Source organism: Neoarius graeffei, chromosome 4 (genome assembly GCF_027579695.1).
Source record: "Neoarius graeffei isolate fNeoGra1 chromosome 4, fNeoGra1.pri, whole genome shotgun sequence".
Classification (NCBI taxonomy): domain Eukaryota; kingdom Metazoa; phylum Chordata; class Actinopteri; order Siluriformes; family Ariidae; genus Neoarius; species Neoarius graeffei.
In genome coordinates this window covers 30,199,017-30,214,129 of record NC_083572.1, presented here as the reverse complement: position 1 = coordinate 30,214,129, position 15,113 = coordinate 30,199,017, and the positions used below count along the sequence as shown (strand labels likewise).

The following is a 15,113-nucleotide window of genomic DNA, read 5'->3' as shown; positions in this document are numbered from 1 at the left end:
TCAAGGTATAAGTAGATGAAATTAACATAAAAGGGGTCTTATTTTCAACTAAAGTGTACTGCAGATGTAGGGAGTTGAAACATTTTCTGAATGAGCTAGTTGGCCCCTTTAAATAAACGGGTATCTATTATCAGTATCAGTGAGATCGCCAAAGTTTAATAAACTGAAAATGCAATAACTGTAATTTTGAAGTAGATGATGTATAGGACATGTGTCGCTTGTGTCTTGTGACTTATTGTAAAAATGATATAAAGGGTTCAAAATCGCATAGTTACAAATATAATAGTAACTTCATATGATAATATTAACCACTGGTTATTTCAGAGAGGAAAAAAATGGGGACACTATTGCTTCCATTCGGGACAATACAACACAGAATTCGGGACCACTGGGGGACACAAAGAAAAAAAGTTAATTTCGAGCCCTGCATTTACCTAACCTCCAACCATAACTTAAAAAAAAAAAAAGTACCCTCAAGTCCCATTTAAAAGCAGCTTAGTTCAGCTGGAAAACTGTATACCCAGCAATACTTGGTTCAAATATAAATCAATACTCTGGTCTGTATTACCATACACCTCTAACCAATATCCTGTTAGGTTTCAGTTTCTCATTAGTATACTGGAGAAGGAAAATCAATCAATCATTCAATGTAGAACTCACAAAATACACAAATGAATAAACATGCAAATAAATAAAAGCATAAATAAAGAAACCAATTATTATTTCTTCACATTTCTGCCCAACATTTGTTTGTTGTCCTGTATCGCATTGAGCATTAAAACAATTTTTAAAACAAAAACGTTGCCTTACCTAGACACGGCAATGTAGAAAATTCCAAGAGAAATTAGAGATATTCCAATGTGAAATGAAACACCAACAGCACCATATTCCTTAAAAATTTTCTTCAGCTCTTTTGTTTTGTTTTGCTTTTCCCCAGGCTCTGGTTCTTCAACTTCTTCCTGTGGGCTCTTAGAAAGCAGTACCTAATGAGGCAAAGAATAACAATTAGAAAAATAAATAATCACAGCATAGTTTATTCAACACCATGCGTTTTTTTTTTTTTTAAGTCATTGTTACAAACCGTACAGCATGCAACACAATCATTATTTTATCCCCATTAGGCAAGGGGACACTTTCATGTCATCTGAGGTGAAGTGGGGTTTGTATTTCCGTTTTTTTTTTTTTTTTTTTGGGGGGGGGACTCTGCCATGACACTCCTGGATACACTGAACTGATGGACTCTCCATCTGGGAGAGAAGACGTAAAGCCCACCCACACAGAACACTGGTCTACTTAACAGAACAATCAATTAGGATGCACTCTCTCTCAGTCCAGGAGAGAAGACATAAAGCCCGCCCACACAACACCGATTGGTCTACTGAACAAGACAGAGCAAGCATGCGCGTGCTCTCTCCCTCTCAGGGAGCTGATATCAATACACGGGACACTCCTGGAACTTTCGGGAAAGTTGGGAACAATTCAACTTGCCCCATCGGATAAGCAGATGCAGATTTGTCTTGCCCAGACTGACCACTGAGTTGTCCCGTCCAGTCAGACTACCATAAATGTCAAGCCCTGCAGACCCTCATTACAGCACTCTCCAGCCCTTCCACCACCTCCACAGTCCCCAACTCCTATGGAGATCTCCCATAATCGCCTGCAACACCCAGAGAGGGACAGGAGGCACCGTGAGGGGTTATACTTCTACTGTGGTGAACAAGGCCATCTTATAGCTAGATGCCCAGTCCATCAACTTAATCCCAGAAGGGTCTCCCCAGTAAAGAATCCAGTCCTTCCAGCCCAGTGAGTTCTGAACCTGTTCCCACACCATGCTTCCAAAAGATTCAAGTACTGTTAAAGCTTCTATACTCAACCCATGTTTTCTCTGCCTTCACAGACTCAAGGGCAAAGGGCAACTTTGTCAACTCTGAGGTCATCCTGCCCATGGAAGAGCTCCAGCAACTTGTAAACCTCAAAGCCATTGACAGCAGTCCCATTGGTGAAGGGCTCATCACTACTCACACCTTACCTCTCAAAATCCAGGTTGGAACCCTTCATGTACAATGCATCACCTTGTTTGTCACCCACACAGCATGCCATAGTTTTGGGTTCCCCTTGGCTTCAGCTCCAAGAGCCCCAAATCTCCTGACAACACAGGGAAATCCTACAATGCTCATCTTCATATTTTCAGAACTGTTTACAATTCCCACAAGTCACCTTGTCTTCCAAGGCCATGGAGAGTCCCTTGCCTAGAGGCATGGAACATATTCCCGCTTGTTATCACAAACTTAAAGGGATAGTTCGGGATTTTTGACATGAATCTATATGGTATCCCCGTCAGCAGTGTCGTGCATCCACACTGACTTACCCCCGACAGTGTTCTGTGAGCCTAGATATTGTACAGTGTTGGTCAGTGCACAAGTAGTTCCGGCAGGTTTCCTGGGGTCTGCAAAGTAACACGTTTTTCTTCTCAAAACAGCTCGTGTTCGAATGAGTGATTTATTAGCATAACAAAACCCTTGTAGTCCAAAAAGTCACACCTTGTAATTGCTTGGGGCTACTTTCTCTCAATAGCGATCAGTGCGCGCTGTCACTGTTAACAGTTGTGTGCGAGCTAGCCAACAACTTTCATTAGTTGTTTGACAGTGTTTAGCAGCAGCAAATTGCTTTCCTCCTCAGTATACAAGTGCGCTTCCATGGCAGGGAAAAAGAAACTACCACTGCTGCCTATGTAGTGCCCTATTTATACAAATAGGAGTCATTCAGGATTCAGCCATGTTTTTGCTCCGTGTCATGGCTGAATCCTGAATGACTCCTATTTGTATAAATAGGGCACTACATAGGCAGCAGTGGTAGTTTCTTTTTCCCTGCCATGGAAGCGCACTTGTATACTGAGGAGGAAAGCAATTTGCTGCTGCTAAACACTGTCGAACAACTAATGAAAGTTGTTGGCTAGCTCGCACACAACTGTTAACAGTGACAGCGCGCACTGATCGCTATTGAGAGAAAGTAGCCCCAAGCAATTACAAGGTGTGACTTTTTGGACTACAAGGGTTTTGTTATGCTAATAAATCACTCATTCGAACACGAGCTGTTTTGAGAAGAAAAACGTGTTACTTTGCAGACCCCAGGAAACCTGCCGGAACTACTTGTGCACTGACCAACACTGTACAATATCTAGGCTCACAGAACACTGTCGGGGGTAAGTCAGTGTGGATGCACGACACTGCTGACGGGGATACCATATAGATTCATGTCAAAAATCCCGAACTATCCCTTTAAATTATTCAGTAAAGGTCAGTGGCCTTTCCCCTCATCGAACTTATGATTGTGCCATAGAGCTTCCCCCAGGCATGACACCTCCTCGCAATTATATACATCCACTGTCCATCGCCGAACAAACTTCCATGGAAGAATATGTGCAAGAAGCACTGCAACAGGGGTACATCTGACCATCTACATACCCAGCCTCAGCAAGCTTCTTTTTTGTGGAAAGGAAAAGGGGGGTCTTCACCCATGCACCGATTAAAAAAGTCTACACCAGATCACAGTAAAGTATCCTTATCCACTTCCCCTAGTACCCTCAGCATTAGAACAGTTGAGGTCAGCTCAAGTTTTCACCAAATTGGACCGAAGAAGTGCATATACTTTGGTAAAAATTAATGAGGGAGACAAGTGGAAGATGGGCGGCACGGTGGTGTAGTGGTTAGTGCTGTCGCCTCACAGCAAGAAGGTCCAGGTTCGAGCCTCGTGGCCGGCGAGGGCCTTTCTGTGCAGAGTTTGCATGTTCTCCCCGTGTCTGCATGGGTTTCCTCCGGGTGCTCTGGTTTCCCCCACAGTCCAAAAGACATGGGCATGCAGATTAGGTTAACTGGTGACTCTAAATTGACCGTAGGTGTGAGTGCGAATGGTTGTCTGTGTGTGTCAGCCCTGTGATGACCTGGCGACTTGTCCAGGGTGTACCCTGCCTTTCGCCCATAGTCAGCTGGGATAGGCTCCAGCTTGCCTGCGACCCTGTAGAACAGGATAAAGTGGCTAGAGATGATGAGATGAGATGAGTGGAAGACAGCTTTTAGTACAACATCTGGGCACTTTGAACACTGTAATGCCATATGGATTTTCTTACGCTCCCAGTGTCTTCCAATGCCTCATAAACAACGTCCTCAGAGACATGCTAGGACATTATGTGATAGCATACATTGATGACATCCTGATTTACTCCCCAGATAAAAACACCCACCACACAAGCATGTCCCATCAGTGTTCACTCGGCTCCTAAAGAACCACCTATATGTCAAAGCGGAGAAACATGAATTTCACGTCACCTAGATCCTGGCCCTTGATTACATCATAAGCGCAGTGGGTGTAACCATGGACACCAGTAAAGTCTCTGCAGTCACCTCTTGTCCCACACCCACTACACTGAAAGAACTGCAACACTTCTTGGGGTTCACCGATTTCTATCGCTGCTTCATCAGAGGTTTCAGCATGATCACCTCAACTCTCACAGCCCTGCTTAAAAAAGGTCCATGACCTCTCCAATGGAACTGAGCCACCAAACAAGCCTTTAAGCAGTCTAAGGTAACCTTCATGTCAGCCCCCATTCTCAGGCACCCAGATCCAACCAAACCCTTCACAGTGGAGTCGATGCTTCAGAAACAGGAATGGGAGGAGTATTATCTCAGTGTTTTGGGGAGAAACCCAAGTTACACCCCATAGACTTTTCCTCAAGGAAACTCACTCTAACCAAGCAAAACTAGGACATGGGGAATCGAGAACTTCGAGCCATTAAACTAGCTCTAAGTGGAAACATTAGCTTGAAGGCACCACACATTCATTCGCAATCCTCACAGACCACAAAAACCTTGAGTACCTGAAAACAACGAAACGACTGAATCCCCGTCAGGTAAGGTGAGCACTCTTCTTCACCCAGTTCCAGTTCACTGTTTCATATCATCCAGGCTGCAGAAACACTAAGATTGATGCCATCTCCAGAATCCACACTGTCTCGAGCAACAGTCCAGAGCCCACTCCAATCCTGCCACCTGAGTGTTTCGTGCATGCCATTACATGGAAGGTGGACAAGGAGATAGCACAGCACAGGCCCAGCCTCACAGTCCTCCTGAGGCCCGTCTTCCTGGTCTCATGTATGTACCTCCCCAAGTTTGAGGTCAACTCATCACCTGGGCTCACGCATCCCTGGCCACAGGACACCTTAGCAGTCAACGTACCTATCCGCTTGTCTGAAGCAAGTCTCTGTCAGTAATAATGCTGAAAACCTGAATTTGGAGCAGCATCCAAACATGGTCGCTCCGGATTACATTTTCCAAGCGCTACAGCATCCCTTATCTCCCAAATACTAGGAAGTGCACCTGTTTCCCATTACCTCAGTAATCACCCCTCTACATACAGTGATGCTTGAAAGTTTGTGAACCCTTTAGAATTGTCTATATTTCTGCATAAATATGACCTAAAATATGATCAGATTTTCACACAAGCCCTAAAAGTAGATAAAGAGAACCCAGTTAAACAAATGAGACAAATATTATACTTGGTCATTTATTTATTGAGGAAAGTGATGCAAACATATCTGTGAGTGGCAAAAGTATGTGAACCTTTGCTTTCAGTATCTGATGTGACCCCCTTGTGCGGCAATAACTGCAACTAAACATTTCCAGTAATGGTTGATCAGTCCTGCACACCGGCTTGGAGGAATTTTAACCAATTCCTCCATACAGAACAGCTTCAACTCTGGGATGTTGGTGGGTTTCCTCACATGAACTGCTCGCTTCAGGTCCTTTCACAACATTTCAATTGGATTAAGATTAGGACTTTGACTTGGCCATTCCAAAACATTAACTTTTTATTCTTCTTTAACCATTCTTTGGTAGAACGACTTGCATGCTTAGGGTCGTTGTCCTGCTGCATGACCCACCTTCTCTTCAGCTTCAGTTCATGGACAGATGTCCTGATATTTTTGTTTAGAATTCACTGATCCATCAATGATGGTCCAGATGCAGCAAAATGGGCCCCAAACCATGATACTACCACCACCATGTTTCACAGATGGGAAAAGGTTCTTATGCTGGAATGCAGTGTTTGGAAAAAGGAAAAACAATGCTTTTCATTAAAAAAAGTTATATTAAAAAGTTCTATTTTGGTCTCCTCCATCCACAAAACATTTTTCCAATAGCCTTCTGGCTTGTCCATGTGATCTTTAGCAAACTGCAGATGAGCAGCAATGTTCTTTTTGGAGCACAGTGGCTTTCTCCTTGCAACCCTGCCATGCACACCATTGTTGTTCAGTGTTCTCCTGATGGTGGACTCATGAACATGAACATTAGCCAATGTGAGAGAGGCCTTCAGTTGCTTAGAAGTTACCCTGGGGTCCTTTGTGACCTTGCCAACTATTACATGCCTTGCTCTTGGAGTGATCTTTGTTGGTCAACCACTCCTGGGGAGGGTAACAATGGTCTTTAATTTCCTCCATTTGTACACAATCTGTCTAATTGTGGATTAGTGGAGTTCTAACTCTAAAGAGATGATTTTGTAACCTTTTCCAGCCTGATGAGCATCAACAAGGCTTTTTCTGAGGTCCTCAGAAATCTCCTTTGTTGGTGCCATGATACAAGTCAAGTTTATTTGCATAGCGCTTTTAACAATAAACATTGTTGCAAAGCAGCCTTACAGAATTTGAACAACTTAAAATATGAACTAATTTAATGAGCACACCTGTGGCGATGGTGGCAAGGAAAAACTCCCTCAGACGACATGAAGAAACCTTGAGAGGAACCAGACTGAAAAGGGAACCCATCCCCATCCAGGCAACAACAGACATGACTATAACAGTCCTAACATAAAGTCAGCTTCGTTGATACTATAAACCCCCCACCGACGGAAACCCGAGTGCAAAACCATTCACGACAACCGTAGTCCCAAAGTCAGCAAGTCAACTAGTCCCCAGCCACAAAAGCACCACTGCAAGAGTCCAGAGCATCCTCCAGGCGTGACCCCCAACTGTCCACATGGGGCCGCCCTCCACAGGAGCGATGCGATGAGATTCCAATCAGACGCAGGGCACCAGGATGGAACAGGCAGGTCCGAGGAGCAGAAGAGGTCAGCATCTCGATCCCAGGACCGATGTGTAACTCAGAGGGACAGATTGGGGGGAGAAGGGAGAAAAAACACAGGTTGTTAGGCATGCCCAATGTCACCTGAATAAGTAGGAACAGTATACACATTGCACTGAGTACAAGCAAGGACTCCGGCAACTAACTATGACAGCATAACTAAAAGGGGAGAGCCAGAAGGTAACACAGGCATAAGGGAACCCCGGGACATAAAGCAGCCAGCCACTACACAATCAACAAACTCGAGTGAGCAAGCGAGTGGGGACTGACAGCATCCATACATCCCAGTTTACTAAAACACTATGTCTGAGGACCCTCCAGATCTACTCCTTTACCTCATAAACACCATTAACAAAAGGCTTGACTAAACATGTTTTCAACCTAGACTTAAACACAGACTGTGTCCGATTCCCGAACACTACTTGGAAGGCTGTTCCATAACCGTGGGGCTTTGTAAGAAAAGGCTCTGCCCCCTTACTATACAAGCTACCAGCAGATAGCCTGCACTTTTTGATCCAAGTAGGTGTGGTGGGTCATAGAGGAACAGAAGTTCACTCAGGTACTGTGGCGCGAGACCATTCAGTGTTTTAAAGGTCAATAGTAGTATTTTATAATCAATACGAAATTTGATTGGGAACCAATGCAGTATGGATAAGACAGGGGTGATGTGGTCATATTTTCTAGTTCTAGTAAGGACTCTTGCTGCTGCATTTTGAACTAACTGGAGCTTGTTTATGCACTTATTGGAACATCCAGACAGTAAGGCATTACAATAATCCAACCTGGAGGTAACGAAAGCATGAACTAGTTTTTCCACGTCATGTAGGGACATTAAATTTCTTATCTTAACAAGATTTCTGAGATGAAAGAAAGCTATCCGGGTAATGTTATCAATGTGAGTTTCAAATGAAAGACTGGGGTCAATAAATCACTCCGAGGTCTTTTACTGCTGCACATGAAGAAACAGAAAGGCCATCCAGAGTTACTGTGTAATCAGAAAACTTACTTCTAGCTGCATGTGGTCCTAGTATAAGTACTTCAGTCTTGTCAGAGTTAAGCAGAAGGAAATTAGTAAGCATCCAGTGTCTAATGTCCTTTACACATTCCTCAATTTTATTAAGCTGGTGTCTCTCTTCAGGTTTTGCAGAAACATACAACTGTGTGTCATCAGCATAACAGTGGAAACTAATACGTTTACAAATAACATTACCCAGAGGTAACATATACATACATATATATAGAAAAAAATGGTCGACCTAAGACAGAACCTTGTGGAACACCAAACTTTACCTCAGTATGTCTAGAAATCTCACCATTTATATCAACATTACTGATAGCGATCAGTTAAACAGTACCCCCAGGATTTCGCGGGCCTTTTTTGTGATTGTTGCGGGCTAAAATGTCTGATGTTGCGGGGGGGGGGGGGGGGGGGGGGGGGGGGGGGGGGTTCCAAAAAATTACAATGAAAGTTGCGGTGTTTTTTAGGTTTTTGTTGCAATTACATTGCGGGAGGAAGTGAAAGTTGTGAGAAATTGTTGCGATTTTCTCTTTTTGTGATTAAAATTGAGTGATATGTTAAATATTAAGTTATTACTGAAAAAATATTGATTAAAAAAACAAAGACACTGCTGGTCCTATAAACAACTTTAACAATATAAAAGATTACCAGGCCTACAAAAATGAAGAAAAATAGGCTTTACTTATCCAAATGCACCTGTTGGTTCAAAAGTTAAAGTTCATAGAACCTCACAGCACAACATGAAGTTACCTTAAAATATAATATAAATGCCTCAGCTTTCATGTAAGAAAAAAAAATATTAATACTAGTACTGTGTGCAGGCAGTCTCTCCTGAAGACTAAATTAAACAATTATAAACTAATAAAATAAATGGCTCAGGCTTCATAGAAGAAAAAAAAACAATTTGAACAGAATCTCACAGTATGATGCTGAAGCTGCCTAAACAATGGAAAATAAAATACCATTTTGGCAAAAATGTTGGCATCCATTAATTTCTTGTATTAAGTAAAAAAATAAAGTGCACACAGTCCTTCACTGTAAACATAACACACTTTCAGTAACAGAATTTAAGCCTATATAAACACTGACTCGCACATCATGCAATGTTGCCAGATACTGCTGACGTTTTCCAGCCCAAAATATGTTCAAAACCCGCCAAAATGCACTTAAAACCATCCAATTAGGCAGGAAACCGCCCAATCTGGCAACACTGCGCACATGCTGCTTCTCTTGAACGTATATACGGAAGTAAGGCGGAAGGTAGTTTGTTGACGTCACCTCAAGACGACGCCAACGATTGGTCAAATTTGCGGGAAAGTTGCGGTGATTGGATATAATTGCAACACCGCCCTGAATTCGCGTTGAAGTTGCAAATTGCAACATCGCGAAATCCTGGAGGGTCTGGTTAAATAAGACCTGAGCCAGGAGAGGGCCGTTCCCTTAACTCCCACATTTTCTAGTCTATCCAGAAGAATGGAATGATCAATGGTATCAAATGCTGCACTAAGGTCAAGCAACACAAGCAGCGAGACACAGCCGTGATCAGACGCCAACAGTAGGTCATTTACTACTTTAACCAAAGCTGTCTCTGTTCTATGACGAGGTCTAAATCCTGACTGATACATTTCATGGACGTTATTCCTATGTAAATGGGTCAATGACATGACGCCTATATTTTCTGTCCAACTGCAATTTCTTCAGTTAAAAAGTGTTTAAATTTCATAATAATTTACCACATATATGTAGTACATGTGACCTCCATGGAACTAAATCTTTTTTTCAGAAATAATTAGTTAGCATGCAATTTTTTTGTCCTCAAAGTGTTAAAAAGTCATGTGGTGCGACCGTCCGACCTTAACTGCTGATTTTTAAACTTTTTAAAAATTACTCTAAATCTAATCAAATTTATTGTCTTTCTTTTTTGGCATATTTTCTGAAGTGTTTTGTAGTCCCACATGAAATTTCAGCTTTCTTGAATATATATTTCCCCCATAATATACAAACAAATAATGTCCGAGCCTGTCTATTTTCCAAATATCATGTGGTGCGACCGTCAAGAAATGACCATTTTGGGACTTTTATTTTAAATCCAAGTGAAAGACATGAAGTTGCATCATTCATCAATAGGCAAAGGACACATGGAATCAACAGGCAGGTCTGTAACCCTCTTTCATACATTTCTAAAAGTAATGATTTTAAGTGCTGTGATGCTGTTGCCATATTTGGATGTCATGTGGTATGACCCCAAAAAGAAAACTATAATAAAGTTTTATTTACAAATGTATATTCTGATAATATAGTTCAGGGTGACCTTCTGTCAGAAACCAGCTAGTTTCATTACAGTGGCTAATGCTAGGTCTGTAAATTTTCACTGAATCTAGAAAACATCATTTGGTGCGACCAATATCATGTGGTGCGACCATTGCAGGATACTTTCAATTACTTGTATACATTGAAGAGTTACATTTACTGTGCTTCAAAAGTTATTTTCATGATTAATACAAACAAAGAATTGATTGTAAAATATGTTTTTCCCATTTTTGAGTATTTTTTGTGTATTTCAGGAACAATGAGTTATAATTCATATTTCATAGTATAATTAGAAAAAACATAAAAAGTAAGTGAGATCTTGTCACTGTGATAACATATATTTCCTATTTTATATATATATTTATATATTTTAACTGTTTTTAATGTTTTTTTTCAATCAGATGCCACTGTCCAGCAAAATAAAGACTGCCCGCCATAGGGAGCAGGTCAACTCTGACCCAGCAGTATTAGACCTCACCTTTGATCTATGATCTATGCTTTGATCTATGGAGAGCATTCCACCAGCTCTCCTTAATGTAGCTGTAGCTCCCGACCCATCCGGAAATGTGAATCTAGCGGACCCAATATTGAATGACGATTTTAGTCCACCAGTAGTGTCCACACCAGTGAGAGATGAAAGAAGGGATAAGTCAGGCCAGAAACTTTGCAAAAAAATTGCAGCGGGAGAAGATAATGCTTAAAAAGCAATTCTTGCATCTCAGGAAAAAGTTGATGGAAATGCAAAAAATGAAAAAAGTAGAAAGCGTGAGATGAGAATGATGGAAATGCAAAGGAAAGTGAGAAGTGGAAAGGTCAAACAAAAGGGTCAGAAGAGACTGTCAGCTGAGAGAAAGCAAGCTGTTATACAGTTTTTGTTGAGAGATGAAAACAGTTGCCTTCTACCTGGGAAAAAAGACACAATCACGAAAAATAAACAAAGAGTACAAAGAAGAGTCCTGACAAAGCCTCTCAAAGAGCTCCACACACAGTATCAAACAGAGGTAGAACAGCACCTGTCCATGTCTTACAGACAGTTTACCCGACACAGGCCCTTTTACATTACAGAGCCAAAGTTACGGGACCGAGATACATGTGCATGTTCAGAACATGAGAACATCCGACTGTTGGCGAACAAACTAGCGAAGACAGGGCTGCTGAAGACAACCAGTGCCTCGGAGTTAGTGAGAATGATTGTGTGTGACCCCAAAAACAAAGCATGTATGGATCGTGTGTGTCCCGAATGCTGCTTTGATGAAATCGTCTTCCCGAAGACAGACAACTGTGAGACTACATCCTGGGAACAATGGGAGCGGGTGACATCAACTAATGGAGACAAAAACTTTGCACATGTTGTAGACTTGTTGTGCACTGTTGTGAATGAGAAAAAGTGAAAACTGAAATGACAATGTTGTGAAAAGTAGACATGAAAAAGAAAAAAAGATTAAATTTTCATTTTTACTGAGTGTTAAAAGGCAATAAAATTTGATTTAATCATACATGTTGCCTGCACTTTATCTGTTACTAATTTACTGCTATTTGTTTTGCCAATATGAGGATTTCCTGTCATTTGGTGCGACCATGCATCATATGGCACGACCAAAAATAGCAGTAATTTTCTCAAAATAAGAATATGGCATTTCACTTCTATGGCTGGAATTTTAATAACTGACAAAGTTTACTTGGGTGGATGTTGCTCTTCAGGTATTTTTTCTTCATTTTGTACATTTTATAAGGAAAAGTCTTGTTTTAATTAGACACAAGCAGGTGACTGCCATATTGGACATCAAAAGAAAATAACAATATGCATTAAAAGTCAAAATAAATGTCAATGGGTTGTTTCTATACACATCATACTACTCAGAACTTAGATTAATATCCAATCCATGTTTTGGAAAATAAAACAATTTTAAGGTTATTCTCGGTCGCACCACATGACATTTTTTAAGGTTGTAGCCAATTCATGTACATAAAAAAACACTAAAAATGCCCAATATGAATATCAAAAATAGATTTATGCATACCTGACATTGTAAATATTTGAACATTCTCAATAGAAATTAATATTTTTTATATTTTAAAATTTGCAAGTTGAAAATCCTTATCCATCATTGACCCAAATATAAGCATAACTGCTGTGCCACAACTTTTTCAAGGATCTTGGAGATAAAGGGGAGGTTTGATATTGGCCGATAATTGGACAGCTGACAGGGATCAAGGTCAGGTTTTTTAATCAGGGGTTTGATAACTGCTAGTTTAAAGGATTTGGGTACATAGCCAATCGTAAGAGAAGAATTTATTATTTTTAGAAGCGGTTCAATTACTTCATGTATTATCTGTTTGAATAGACGTGTAGGTAAGGGATCTAGTACACAAGTTGAGGCTTTTGATGCCGAGATTAATGAAAGTGATTCAGTTTCTTTTAGGGGAGTAAAACATTCTAATTAATGATCTGATACAGTTATATTGTTAACTACAGGGTCACTTACATTGTCTGACCTTAAATTAGTAGTTTGAATTTTTTGTCGGATATTCTCAATTTTGTCATTAAAAAAATTCATGAAATTGTTGCTACTACATACTACAGGTGTGCATGTGTCTATAATGGACTTATTCCTGGTTAATTTTGCTACAGTATTAAATAGGAATCTAGGATTATTTTTGTTATCTTCTATTAGGGAGGAGAGATATGTTGATCTAGCAGCACTAAGAGCTTTTCTATACTTCAGGAAGCTCTCCTTCCACGCTAATTTGAACACTACCAATTTTGTTTGATGCCATTTACGTTCCAATTTTTGAGTGGTCTGTTTTAATGTGCGAGTGTCATCATTATACCAGGGTGCTATTTTTTTGTCTCTGACCATTTTCCTTTTAAGAGGAGCTACACTGTCTAAGGTATGGCGGAATGTTGACTAAAGGCCTCTGCATGCTCTTGCGACAAGGCTTTCGCAGATAGCTTTTCGCAGACAGTTGTAATTTATTGTTGAGCGGGGGAATAGGCGTGCGCGATGTTATTCACCGGCACAACGCGGGGGGGGGGCGAAGTCGCTAGGAGTAGTTGGTGGGTGTGGTTAGTGGAGTGTTTATCCTCCGGTTACTTATAATGACTAGAACTTTTTTTTTTATAATGACTAGAACTGGAGTCGTATAGGTGTACGTACTTCCTCACTTCCTCAATCAACCGCTCTTCATGCTGCTCCATCTTCGCTCGTGTTTTTAAAAATGCCGGTTGTGAAAACAAAAACCGGGAAAGTAGGGAAGCGGAAGTGCGTGTACAGTGGGTAGAGTGGACCAATCAGAGCCCTCTTGTCTGCGGCGCTGTCTGCGAGGCTTCTGCGGTGGTCACAATTTTTGGGAGGTGCGCGCAGAGCGTCTGCGAAGGTGGGGGGGCTACGCAGACACTGTCTGCGACACCGTCTGCGAGGACTGGGTTGTCAGCATAAATTGGCCTTAAGCATTCAGTTGCCTGATCAAGTTCTGCAGGGGCTGACAGTGACCCAATCAAAGTTGATAACTCTGGGAGATCATTTATAAAGCTCTGTGCAGTAGTTGACGTGAATGTACGTTTAATACAGTAACATGGTGAGGTGCATATATTATTACTCAGAGATAGTTTGAATGAGATGAGATAATGATCTGAGAATTTCAGACAGTGGAAGTATGACTACATTTTCTACGTTTAACCCAAATGTTAGTGTTAGATTGAGGGTGTCACCACAATTATGGGTAGGTCCTAGGACATTCTGATTAATCCCTACTGAGTCTAAAATGGACACAAACGCTCTTTTCAAAGGGTCTTTTGGGTTATCGAAGTGAATATTAAAATCTCCGACAACTAAAGCTTTGTCTCAGAATATAACCAGGTCTGAGAAAATCTGCAAATTCAGAAAGAAACTCAGAATATGGCCCTGGGGGCCTGTAAATAATAAGTAATGGAATTAACTGGGTAGACTTATTTTTCGAGGTAACATACATTGAGTATGAAGAACTTCAAATGTATTAAATTTATAACCAGGTTTTTGTGTTACACCTAGATAATCATTATAAATAACCGCAATGCCTCCTCCTCTGCCAGTTAGACGAGGCTGGTGTATATAACGATATCCAGGAGGACTCGTTTCATTTAATGCTATATATTCATTTGGCTTAATCCATGTTTCAGTTAAACAAAGTACATTAAACTCCTGATCAGTAACGAGTTCATTAATCATTAGCATTTTAGATGTAAGAGATCTAATATTTAATAGCGCCACCTTTAGATCAAAGGTGTTGGCAGCAGCTGTACAGTCATTATGATCTAATTTTATATTGATTAGGTTACTGGAACAAACTCTCTGAATATTTCTACCTTTTTGTTTAGCTTGGGGAACAGACACAGTCTCGATGTAGTGGACCCTGAGTGACGACTCTGTGCAGCTAGCAGACAGTCTGTTTAGCCTGTTCGTCTGCTCCCTGGCCTTCCACAAACATATGCTGTGAAGATCAGACTTTGATAGATCCCTTTTTTTTAAATAAAACAGGGTACCCACTCACACCTGATTGTCATCCCATTGATTGAAAACACCTGACTCTAATTTCACCTTCAAATTAACTGCTAATCCTAGAGGTTCACATACTACTGCCACTCAGATATGTAATGTTGGATCATTTTCCTCAAT

General features: G+C 41.0%; 1 protein-coding gene across 6 annotated transcripts in view; it reads right to left on the bottom strand.

Moving 5' to 3' along the window:
• Window positions 1-15,113, bottom strand: part of fam210b (family with sequence similarity 210 member B) — a 79,874-nt gene that overhangs the window by 46,883 nt on the left and 17,878 nt on the right. For all 6 annotated transcript variants that reach the window (XR_009654516.1, XM_060919111.1, XM_060919107.1 and 3 more), the window contains exon 2: window positions 811-983. Coding sequence is in view for 5 of the 6 variants with exons in the window: in XM_060919111.1 (XP_060775094.1) it covers window positions 811-983 (173 nt within the window). In the remaining variant the exon portion in view is untranslated. The remainder of the gene's footprint in view (window positions 1-810; window positions 984-15,113) is intronic.